The sequence below is a fragment of the Gavialis gangeticus genome, unplaced genomic scaffold (genome assembly GCF_001723915.1).
Source record: "Gavialis gangeticus isolate Ggan-Ray unplaced genomic scaffold, GavGan_comp1, whole genome shotgun sequence".
Classification (NCBI taxonomy): domain Eukaryota; kingdom Metazoa; phylum Chordata; order Crocodylia; family Gavialidae; genus Gavialis; species Gavialis gangeticus.
Window position 1 is genome coordinate 72,348,391 of NW_017729034.1, and position 12,665 is coordinate 72,361,055.

Here is a 12,665-nt window from a genome sequence, read left to right on the forward strand (position 1 = left end):
AGACTGAGATAAACTACGTCTACATGAGACGGGTTCTCAATAATCTGGCCATCCAATGGGACAGTCAACTCCTGCACCAGATGCCTTTCCCTCTTGAAGCAGGATGAGTGCTCTTGGAGACGGAAGGCATGATGGGAACAGTACTCCCCTCTGCCTCTCTTTCCCTGAAGGATTCACTGTAGCCGCTGTAACCAGTATCGGGGCTGAGGTCAGCACAGACTAGCCCTTGGAATCAGAAGGTTGTAACTAGAGCAGTTTGGCAACAGGAAGGAATCTAGCCCCTTCAAGTGGAATTAAACTGTGCTGGCCCTCTGCGCAGAGGAATGTTGTACAAACTGAGCGAGATATACCCTTTTATTTGCTTTTTCATTACGTAAGCCCTCCTAATGTTATGCCTCAAAACCAAGCATAGCAATAAGAAAATATAAAGCCAGCCAAGCTTTGTGTTTTTAAACTATATCCGTGACTGAAAGAGACAATTAGAAACATAACAGGAAAAAAAGCAGTGTAGAGGGCAGGTTTCTGCAGGTCCCAAAGAAATCATCTACACAGTAGAGTCAGTCTACATAATCCCCAACAAACCTACTGTTTTCAGCTGCTTGATAAACAAAATGTGTGCCTGCATTATAAATTGTTGCACATTGTCCAGCAAAAAAAAAATTAAAAAGTCTTCCTATACACATTCTTAAACAATTTCTTGCAGCAAAACATACTGCTAGCAAACAATTAATTACAAAGATGCTTTTTTCATATAAATAAGAAAGTGTGTTTAACTCACTGGTACATAGTAATAAAATTATCCCTAAATCACTTATTACATTAAGCAAGATAAATAATTTCTCTCTTGGACATTAACAGGAAATCTGCATTAAATTATCTTTAAAAAATAAATCAACCCCCCCCCTAAAAAAAATTAAATTAAACCAATGAACCAATCAAAAAAAACCCCTGCCCCACAACAAACTCCCCAGGCTGTAACAATTATTGCACAACTAAAAAAAAAAAGCTTTGAAAACCATATTGAACTACTAGAAACTACTGTATGTATAAAAGAATTCGATAATTCAGAACACTCTGCTACATTCTTCCTAGAAGAACTTACAGTTATCTACAGAAAAAAACACTTAAATATAAAATGTGAAAGTATTGTTTTGGCTGAATGCAACAGCAATCTTCAGGATTAAAGTCATCAGAATGAAATAGTGAAAATACTACTTGGAGGGGCTTTTAAAATTGTTTCTTAAATTGTATCTCAATGAGCAAAGAGAAAACAATAGAGAACTATCATTATGACCCACTGTCTTCAAAATTTGTACTCTCAGCTATATGCATACATCACCCACTGACTTCAGAACAAAATGTATGTTGAACAAGGGCAGAAGTGTGTCCCTACAACTAGGGAGTTTTTATGCCCTGGAGCTCATGGTTTAAAGGGATACTGTCAACCTCTTTTTACAAAGACAACTCTTTACTACGTAAGTTTATCACAGAAATAATTTTGTAGATAACTTCTTACCATTAATATTGTTTATCTCTTGTGCTTTTTGGGGGGAGCAGGGATTGGACTTCCTCCTCTGTATGAAAAGCACCTGCCATAGTGTAAGTGCTACCAGAACCAAACAATCACAGTTTGGCAAAATGAGACTAGACTGGCAGCTTTTTCTTTTGGTTTAATTGACTTCATTTTCTGGTTTGCCTACATAAGTGTGATGCTGCTGTTAATCTGGATCATAATTAAATTGATCAAATGAATGTACATAATCAAATTGTCAAACTTGCCTGGAAAGATAAAGAAAGCAGTGCTATTAAAATACTTCTGTTGAGACTGGCCTTGTTAAGCAAGCACTCCTACACATGGAGACATGATCATGAACACAAACACATTGCTTTATGAAATATAAATTCTTGGCCAAAAACTGGTTGACAATGTCCCTTTAGGATGAATATTCCCTTAACTCTCCTCCTCTAGGAAGGAAGTAATATGCTTTTGGCCTCAAGGTGTTCAGTGCATGCTTCTCTGCACTCCAGCACTGTCTGTGTTTTGCTGATGGGATTAGCTGGTGCTATGAGGAATGCTGTTTAGAAGGGCAAGTGGGTCAAACCCATCACTCTTCTCCTACAAGCAGTGCCACTGAAGTCATGTGAGTGAGGATTGGGCCTATTGTTTTCACAGCACCTAACTCTATACAGACATTGGCCCCAATCCCTGCTTCCAAGTCAATGACAAAAGTCCCACTGATTTCAGAGTGAGCAGGACCAAGCCCCTTGTTTCCCTCCATGACCTCTCCCATTCCTACTCATCCTTGAAGCTGTCACTCCAATATGCCATCAGTAAATTCAGAGATGAAGGAGACTCCTTTGTAATGCAACTAGATGCAGATCATTGATGGAATTTCAATAAAACCTAATTTGTAAAAGTAAGTAGAACACCCTACTCTGTTCAATGCCAAGGGAAATACTGGACTTGATCTACTCCCCACATAAAAGCAGGGGCTGTTGAGCCCCCAGGTGAAGCAATCATCCTTCCCATGAGAAAAGAGAGGTGGCCTCTTGCTGGTGGGGCTTTCTGGATCAAGCTGCTGGAGATGCCTAGGTAAAGATCTTAATCCTTGGGTACTTTTATCAAAACCAGCCTTACCCTATGCAGGGATCTTGCAGGGATTGTGCTGGTTTCAAAGCCCCCCTGGAGCAGGACCCTTTCCACACCAGGTTCCCCTGTGTTACATGATGCGTTCCCTACAATGAACCAAGCCTCATAAAGTCTATCTGACCTTTATAGATATTTTAAAAAATGGCACTGTATTAATTTTTGTCCCGATGTATGACTGAGCTTTGTTTGAAAAACACAAAGGGTTTCCTGGTAACAGGTAATGTCACATTTTGTGATTTTAATGTGAAATTTATTTAATGAATGATTAGGGCTTTCAGGTATTACCAGGGAAGCACTTCCAAATCAAGACATATTAAAGGACAAAACAGCGGAGAGAGAGAGAACAAGGTAGAGAAAGAGCATTAAATTCATGAAACAGAATCTCTCTCTAGTAAAGCAACTCCCTTGCAGTACCATGGGTTTTGACTTATAGTAGAGAGATCTGCAGTTAGGAATAGTCATGTGACTGTATACAGCTGAATAAAAAAAAAATCCCTTATTCCCATCTATTCTATACATACTTTGGCATCCCATTTTGCCTCAGAGTGTTAAGTGCTCACAGACTACAGCTGATAATGCAAATACTTAAATAGCAGGGCACCAGGAGGGATGGTCATCTTCAACGCTTTCTTCTTTTCTTCCCTCTTCCAACCAGCTGTGATGAGCAGTCCCCTAACCTGCCATATATGTGTGTCTCCTTCCCAATTCAAACATTGCTATAATGCTGTGAAACTGTGGAAATCTAAACACAGATTTAAAAGAATTTTACTCACTGGGCACATTTGATTTATGTTAAAGATTTTGTTCTTAGAGTGTAAACATATTTACGTGAGGTTCAGGTGAAGCCCCAGTCTGCAGGAGATCCCCTCAGGCCACACTGTGTACCTCACCCAACTATAGTCCAAGGTGAAGAATACTGTTGTTCAATACAAATACAGATGCACACCTCATAATTCAATCCTTCCCTATTTTCCATCACCTAATCACGCACGTTTATCCCAAGTAACAGCACACAAAACAAGCAGACATCAACTTTTTTGATGCAGTGGGTTTTGAAACCACCCAATGGGAACAGATTAGTTTCTCTTCTGAATAATACATTGTTATTAATAAATTAAACATTGACCTACATAAACCTCCTTGGTACCTGTGGTGCTCAGCTATTATCAGAGATCAGAGAAGAAACACGTGTCTTCAAGTATTATAGCTTCTTTTCTTTTTTCTTTTTTTTTTGCTGCTATCATTGATGTAATAGTAGTACAAACTGGACCAGGAAAAAAGTTATGTTCCCTGTTTTAAAAAGAACAGCATGGTATAAGGCAGTCTATCAAAAAGAGCAGTCTTTTTCAATCCCCCTATGAGCTTACGTCAGCTATTGCAGCAAACACGGCAGAACCACCACAACAAGCCAAAAGCCACATTTCCGGATATAACACTGAACGGCTCTCAACCCTTTGCTCTTTCTGAAACCCCAGCATGATGTTTAAGAAAAAAACAAAACAACCAAACAAAACAGCCCCCACCCATCACCCCAATATTGATTAAAGTTAATGCCCTTTTTGGGGGGCACCAAGAGACTCTTCCAGTTTCACTGCCTTCTTTATTTCCAGGCACCGCCGTGCACCTAACACAGGCCACCCTGACGTCTTCTGGTTTTGGCCATATGAAAAGGTTTCATTACATTTTCCTCTCTCCAGTCTCTGCTCATTTCATTTGAGGCGCTGAGTCACATTTGCCAAAGCAACTGCAAAGGCCTGCACTGCAGAAAACGGATACTGAAAGTCCAAAATGTAAGCGTTGCCATCAATCCTTCCAAACTGCATTACCTAGGGAAGGGATAAAGGCAGAAAGAAGAAGAAGAAAACAAGAGACAATAAGTTAAAAGGTGGGAGATGTAGAGAATTAACTTGGAAAAGAGCAAGATCACCATATCCTCACTTAGACTGAATAGTACTTTGTTTCTACTGAATCCCCCGCCCCCCATCCTGGCAGATCCACATGGGCCTCTGGCATATACAATTAGGTCACGGAAAGCCATCTGTAAGGAGGCTCCTTGATCTCTATAGTTCCTGGTCCCAGTGGCCTTCCAAGCTCCTTGTGAACTCTGGCCAAAGCCTCCATCCGGTCACAACAATGAATGCAGAGCTCTGAGGCATTGCCTCTGCTTACTACTTGTCATAAGGCCAGAAGGAAATACAATTTGTATTGCCACTGGCCCTGTCTTTGCCTGCCCATGTTTCCCTCTAAACTCAGTCCCCTGCCTCAGCACAGCCTCTGAGCAGTTAGACCTGACTGAGGGAAGAGAAGATCTATTTGTGAGCATCCTATCAGGCAGTGCCCTTCATTCCTGGACTGAGGAGAGAGTTGTCATGAGAAGGAGGGCACCTGGGTGTCTAAGGTTGTTGAGGATGTGGGATAACTGAACTATACAGAGAAAGAGCATGTGAGCGACTGTTTCTGTGGATGAGGTGGAGTAGTGCCTCATTTGATTTGGGGAGGGGACCACTTCTGAATGAAACCACACCCCACTCAAACATGCAGGTTCCTGACTTCTGTGGGTCAAGCACAAAAGGTAGGAGTGAGGGGTGGCACCAGGCCCCAGGGCCCAATCCCAGCACGAGGTGTGTGGGAGGTGGCAATGCTGGGCTCCCAGGGCCCAATCCAGGCACACAGGGCATGAAGGTGCACTGCCAGGTCCCAGGGCTCAATCCATCCTGTGGACCACCCCCACATCACTTATCTAGCCCATGGGGCCAAAAGGTTGAGCACCACTGGACTATACCATCAACACAGTCCCTTCTACCATTAAACTCCCAGATATCCTGTGTATTAGAACAAGAGTGTGAATGAGGACAAAACTTTGAAACAGTTGCTGGGATTCACCAATGCTGCTACAGACCACCTATCATCAGCCATTAATAACTTTAGGCATTACCAGTTGCAGCGTTAACAGCCAAAAATTTTGCTTTCTTCCCTGCCTTAACTCATGAATTAGTTGAATTAATTACCATATTTACCCAAATCCAAGATGACTCTGAATTTTAAGACAACCTCCCAATAATTTGATTCTAGACATGGAAAATGTATACATTTTTTAAATTTTCCATGTATAGAATGTAAGACTGTCTTAAATTTGTTCCCCTCACCACTGCAGCAGGGAAATCAGTGGCAGGAGGGCAGGCAATAGGAGGGGCAGGTGGTAGGATGGGCAGGTGGTAGGGGAGACAGGTGGTGTGGTGGCAGGTTTTAGGGGGTGGGAGGTGGAGAGGAAGTAGGGGACACAGTGGGGAAGTAGGCAGTGGGGGAGCAGGTGGAAGGGATGTGGTACAGGGGTATGCATAAGCAGGCAGTATGGGGGGGAATCAAACACCTTGCCCCTGGCTGTTTGTCCCCCCCTCACTTGCCCCCCTTATGCCTGCTCCCCCACTGCCTCTGCCCCCTGCAGTCTTGTGCTTCCCGCTCCTTCTTTCCCATCTCCCCCTACTGCTACAACCTCTACCACCCCACCTGTCCCCGTCCTCCCCACTAACCCTTGCTCCAACACCAGCTGGCTTCATTTTCACTCCATCCTGGGGCATGGAGCACAGCCCAGACTGGCCCCACAGCAGTGACAGGGAGGCCAAGGCTACAGAGGGGTGGGGGAGAGAGATGGTGGGTGAGCAGAGGCTGTGGGGAAGGAAGAGATGGGGGGAAAGGCAGCAGGCAGGTGAGGGTCTGAGGCTGTGGGGGTAGGAGAGAGAGGCAGCCGGGGGTAGGCAGGCAGCAGTAGGTCGGGGTCAGTGCCACAGCAACCACCTGCTGCCCCACTGCCCCATATTCAATTCCAAGACAAGGTGCTTTTCCCCCACTTAAATGTGGGTTAAAAATTTAATCCTGGGATCTAGTAAATACAGTAGCTAACTCTCTATAGTAACTCTCTATTAGTGAGTTGTCCTAAGATGAATAAAGGCATTTCCCTGTATCTGACCAAAACAGGATAACAGTGTGTTTTCCTGTGTTTACTGCTGAACCTCACCTCGCCCCGCATCTCTACTGGCAGACCTCTGATCACCAGCCGTGAACAAGCTTGTTGCATAGCAAGTTTCTCCAAGAGCAGCAAGGCTCATGCAAGCCAGAGGCCCACTCCAGCAGCCATGAAGCAAAACAGCTTCTCTGACACAGGCTTCCATGCTGCCCGCCCTCCTGCAGCTTGTTACTGCAGTTGTCATTATCCTCCTACCTGTCGTCCTTCCAGCTCAATCTGGAAGTTTTTTGCAGACTCCTGGGTCACCCGCCCTCCAAAGTCCAGTTGGTATACTTGGGTGGCCTCGTTCCACAAGGGCTGCTTGTTGGCCATTACGTACACAAAACCCTGGCTGCCCAGCCTTCCATCCTCCTTCTCATTGGCCTTCCGGCACTTGAATTCATCCAGCTCACTGGCTGTCCTCATATTCCTTTTGGTTTTCCACCCCTTTTTGCTGCCCTGGCTCTGGTTCATCAGTTCATCTCCACTGATAAAAAGCTCTGGCTCACTCTCTGAGCTGTCCTGAAACTCATTTGTCTTGTTCAGCTTCTTTGACTTCAGTTGGTCCTTCTGGCTCTTGACTTTCTTCTTCTCCCTGCCCAGCCTGGGGCTGGATATTAGAGAGTTGAAGTCGGTCAGTGTCCTCGCCTCCTTTTTGACCTTGCCCTCTGTGATAGCCTGCACATTTCCTTCCTCAGCTCGACTATCCAGGCGTTTCCGGTTCTTCTTCCCAAACTTGTCTGTCCTTTGAGGGACAGGGCTTTCTGTCAATGAGAGCACCTCCTGGAAGGTGTCCGCTGTCTCCACCATTACTTCTGTACCCACATGACCCTGAAGCTCTGCTGGTGGTGGAGACATAACCGGTTTCTCCACCACAAGGAGTGGCTTAGGGGGCAACGTGCCTTGGGCATTAGGTACAGGTGGGCATGCGCTGTAGGAATTCCATGGGTGCAAGGCTACTGGTGGAAGCTGTAAACTAGAGCAAGTGCTACCGCCTGGGTACATGGGTGGCAGGGGGCAATAAGAGAGGTTAGATGGATAACCTGGCTGAAGCACAACGGCTGGCTCCTGTTGTGCAAATTGCGTTGGGGCCAGAGCTTCTTTGGGGGAGCAGGGGGGCTGCATTCCCTGAAGAGGAGGGGCACCGTAGCTTCCTGGGTAAGGTACTCCAACTCCATAACTCGTCTGGAAAGTGGCAGTGGGACTGGTTGGAGACTTAGGGGAAACGAATGGCACTCGAGACATGTCCAGATGCTGAGCCTGACCAATTATTAGAGGAGCAGGCTTAAGAGGGTTGGGCACTGAACTCTGAGCTGTCCTTTCTTGAGGAACCCATATGTCCTCACTCACCATGGGGTCCCACTGGTATGGGGGTGGCCGCTTTACAACAATGGCAGCCTCTGTCAAGGCAACGGGCACGTGCCTTATCGATTTTTCCACAGGGCAGTGCTGAGCCAATGTCTCATCCTCTGTGAAGGCAGAGTTGATATAATCTGTCCGGTCACGAGAACTGTCAGGAGGGCTCAGCAAGTTGTAGGAGGACTGGGAGGTCAAGGGAGAAGTGCTGATGGAGTGAGCAATGATAGAGCTGTGCTGGGAGCCACTTGCTGCACTTAAGTCAGGCCTCATACTGTTAATGCTACTAGTGATGTTGCTAGTATTGGCACTGCTGAGGCTCCCAGCACCACCACTATTTGGGTTGGGGCTGCTGTTACTGCCACTGCCATTGCTGCACTGGCTACAGGTATATAAAGCTGTTGGTGCCCTCTGCTGGTACTGTGCTGTTACAACATTGTTCTTGGGCTTGGGGGGAAGTTGCAAAGTGGCTCTTTGATTGTCGACCAACTGGGCCATTTTCAGAGCTGCCTCTCTGCTGTTTCTCCGCAAAGTAGCATGGATAAGACTGCTGTCCAGCCTCTGGGTAAGGCTACGGCCCTGTGAGAGCTGGCCAGCAATCTCCGGGTAAGGTGGTGGGTCCCCAGTTGGGACAGAGTAGCGGGGAACAGTGAGCCTGTTCAAAGTCGCGCTGGTGCGGGGCTGCTGCATCTTCTTCTCTGCTGCTGTAATCCTCAGCGTGGCAGAGCTGCCAGGACCAGGCAAGGTGTAAGTGTTCTGCGCGCACAGCATCCTTGTCCGAGGCCGGCACACCTCTTCGACATTTCCACTGCTATCAAACGTTGTTATTCGCTCATAGCCAAGAGGGGTCTGATAATGTCCTGCCGGGTACAGGGAAAAATCCCCCTTCTTCAGGCAGAGATCCACCGGTGGCTGAGGAGGAGGAATGGGTGGGGGAGGGGGTGCGGTGGTAGGTGCTGCTGGTATGGTCCCAGGGTATGGAGGGGGTGGGTTCATCTTGTTCAGCTGTATTTCTTGAGCGGTGCTGAAGACAACAGCATCTCCTTCCACCAGCTGCTGAACTGGCCGTAAAGTTTTTGCCTTCTGGAGATGTTCGTGATCTCTGTCTCCTTCTCTGTGGTCCATTATAGCCATCTGTATTGCACCCTGTGATGGCAGGGGAAGTGGAGGTGGTGCCTGGATGATGCGGCTCATTTCCACTCCTCCAAAAATCACCTGTCCTGGGTTGGAGTACCTGCTGGGGACTGGGTACTGCACTGTGCTCTCACTTGTGTGGTCTGAGGTCCCCACGGCTGTTGTCTGATTGGTCAAGACATCCAACTGCACGTTCTGATTGGCCAACAAGGACTGGACCAGCCCAATGCTCTGAGTTGGTGACATTGCCTGGGCTGAGCTGTGAATAGGAGCAATAGGGATATTCACAGTGCAGGGAGGGTTGTTCTCAGGGACTCCAGAAGCTCCAGTTACTGCAATGAAAAATCATAAGCAGGTATTAGAGGCTGCTGCCATTTAAAACAAAGAAGGGGAAGTATTAGATTCACTCGCCATGTCTTGTAACATTATTGCCTGATTTATATTTGCAATTGGGAATTTGTATAAGCCATGAAACACTACTGTTATTATTACCACTTTTCACAACATCAGCTATGGCCCTGATTCAGCCAAGCTCTTAAACAGAGGTTTAACTTTCAACATGTGTATAGCCCCAGGTTAAAGTCAATGGGACTATACATGTCCTTAATGATTTTCCTGGATTAGCGCTTTGCAAAGCATCACAGGTGTACATGGCACTTTCCCCACCTACAGCAAGACACATTTTCTGCATCTAGCGCAGCGGGTGACAAGCACAGTGTGACAGTTCAGGGAAGAGAAAGTTGGGAGAATTATTAGTAAAGAGGAGGATTCATGGAATCGGTAGGTTTCAAGAGGCATTTGGAGGAGGAGAAGGGCGGAGGAGAGGGAGAGAGAGAGAGAATGAGAACAGTGAGATATTTCCATGTGTACAAGACTTGGGGGTAGGTGACAAAGAGAACAGTAATGCAAAGGGATGGGGAGGATGCTAAACAGCTAAAACAGCTAGTGGGTGGGATGGAAGGGAGCTAGAAACTGCAAGATCTTGAAGGTGATAGCATGAAACTTGAAGGTAATGCAGTAACAGGCAGGAAGTCAGGGAACGGGTTCACAGTGAGGTGAGGCTGCCAGGAAGACAATGTTAACATCAACCCTTGGAACAGACTGGAACTCGGAAAGGGGTAATGCAGAGGTTGAGAGGAGAAGGTTGCAACAGTTTCCATGAAAGCTGACCAAGCCTCGGGTATAGCAAGGAAAAGAAAGATCTTTGAGACATGACACAGAAAGCAGCAACGGGACACAGGACTTCATCCTGCTCCCACTACAAATGGCAGCAATATTCCCAAAACAGTCTCAATGTGGCAATGGAAAAAACAAGGAGGACTTGGTCAAAAACGACACTAAGACTTATAACCAGGGAAGACAGCAAGGACTGAAGAGTTGGCAATGGAGACTAGGAGGAGAAGATGGGGGGAAGTCAGGATGAAATATCCAGGGGCCAGCATCTCTGGAGTAAATCGTTATTATCCATAGGATTTCAGTAGAGCAATACTGAATTACATCAGCTACAAGTCTGTCCTGGGAAGCTGGGGATTAACCCTGAATTAGCAGCAGTACATTCTACAGAAAAATGCCCAAACAGAAGCTCACAGTACAAAACTGGGTATATAGGGAGAAGTTAGGGACAGAGAGGTATATTTCAAAAGGAGCCACAAAATTGATGTGTAGCTGAAAGCAGGGGAACAAATGAAGTCTGCACGAAGGAGAGGGTCCAGGGCCAGGAGAGACATCAAAAGAGTGAAGACAAGTCTATATAACTTGCACTACCATGCAGAGATGCCCCAGTTAGCTCTAACCGGGCCAGCTCAGATTCCAGGAGCAGTCTAGCTGTGCTAGTGGCATATGAATACCCAAAACAGGTAATACCATTGTGTAGTGCCACATACATATCCACAGGGAGCTGAGGAGCCACTGAACCAAAGCAACCTGGTAGAACAGAGAGTGGCATAAAGCAGTAGCGCTCTATCCTTTTCCCTGCAGGCCAGAAGAGTGTTGCACAGTTGGTCCATGGGTCGGATTGGGCCCTGCATGCCAGGATCTAGTCTATACTGCCTCTGCAGGGCCTGCATGCTTGGATCAGGCCTGGGGCTCCACAGACTCTGCCAATCCTGGCAGATCAAGATTGGGTTCTGGGTCCTGCACCCCCCTACCCCCAGGCTTGTGCAGCTGGATCAGGTCTGCACTGCCCCCACCTAGCCCTGCATGCTGGGATCAGGCCTTGGGGCCACCTGCTGCCCTCACCCAACCCCATGCCAGGATTGGGCCCTGCACTGCCCTGTGCACCTGATCCAGCACATATGGCCACACTGTATGGCCCGTGGGGCTCCCCAGAGGTTGGGAAATTTGGCAGCAGAGAAGTGGTGCCACCACTCTCCCCCCACCAAATGTTCAGACCCATGGGGAGCACTGCAGGACAAATGACACAATGCTGGGGGCTGGATCTGGCTTGTGGGCTGGGCACCCCTGGCCTATAGTACTAAAAGCAGCTGACAAATCACAATGGGGAGGTCATTAGTGACCTTGGCTGAGATGGGTTCAGTGAAAAAGAAGGCCACATTAGGAACATCCTTTTCATCTCTTGTAGACTCCTACCCAGGAAAACAAGGGGATGAAGGACTAGTTTCTTCAATACTGCAATCAGAAAGGATGTCAAGCCATGATGTGATCCACAAAGACCTTCCCAAACTTCATCTTCTGAGAATGACAATATTTCTGCACCAAAAGTGTAGCACAGGTCTGATCCTTGGCAATGCCTGACCTAAACAGGCAGGGCGAGAGAAAAGGCTCAGAATCTAACAGAAATGTACTGATTGCATTTCCTTACTTAAAGGACTTGAAGAAAGGTGAATTTGAACTGGGAATTGTGCAGCAGCCAAATCTACTGCCATCATGTCCATGGTAACTGGAAAGTATGACTTCCATGGAAACCTGAAATGGGCTAGGCCAAAACAGACCATTGGTTCAGGTAGTCTGAAATCCTCCAATCACAGCCCATAACTAATTATTTCGATCAGCTCTGCAAAAGTCTGCCACCCTACACACCTGACATAACTTTACCACTAATAAAATTAGCTTTTCCATCAACAGCAGCCATCAAAGGGAAGAATAAACATATAGATTTTTATGGCAGGCCTGGTTAATTTTCACAGCAGTTTTGCCAGCTTGCCACAGAGGGAGGTAGAAAGCTTAAACAAACTATAAGGCAAACTATAGTCACCTGTGTGATACCATACATGCCTGGCTCACCACACAGTCCTCGTGATATCCCTGCATTATCAGTTAATGCCTGGATGCATGGGATTTCATTGTTATCTTAGCCTGAACATACTTCAAGTATTGTTGTTATAGGTACTTTACACTTTCCCAAATAAAACTGTATTTGCCACTGTACAGCTCAATATCGCCAGCAGGATTTTTTTCTCCATTTTTTCTAATCGAGTTCTTTCTTTGCATAATCTGAAAAATTAAGTCAATTCACTATTAATTTCCTTTCCAAATCATCTATTAATATATTCAACAGCACCT

General features: G+C 46.3%; 1 protein-coding gene across 2 annotated transcripts in view; it reads right to left on the reverse strand.

Annotated features, from left to right (window-relative positions):
- Positions 1 to 678: 678 nt before the first annotated feature.
- TULP4 (tubby like protein 4) overlaps positions 679 to 12,665 on the reverse strand; it is a 261,493-nt gene continuing 249,506 nt past the window's right edge. The window contains exons 13-14 of one of the 2 annotated variants that reach the window (XM_019527087.1): positions 6,870 to 9,475; positions 679 to 4,476 (exon numbers count right to left, since the gene is read on the reverse strand). In XM_019527087.1, coding sequence (XP_019382632.1) covers positions 4,360 to 4,476; positions 6,870 to 9,475 — 2,723 coding nt within the window. In that variant the 3' untranslated portion in view covers positions 679 to 4,359. Of the gene's footprint in view, positions 4,477 to 6,869; positions 9,476 to 12,665 lie in introns of those variants that run through there. The other variant, XM_019527088.1, reaches the window with a different exon arrangement.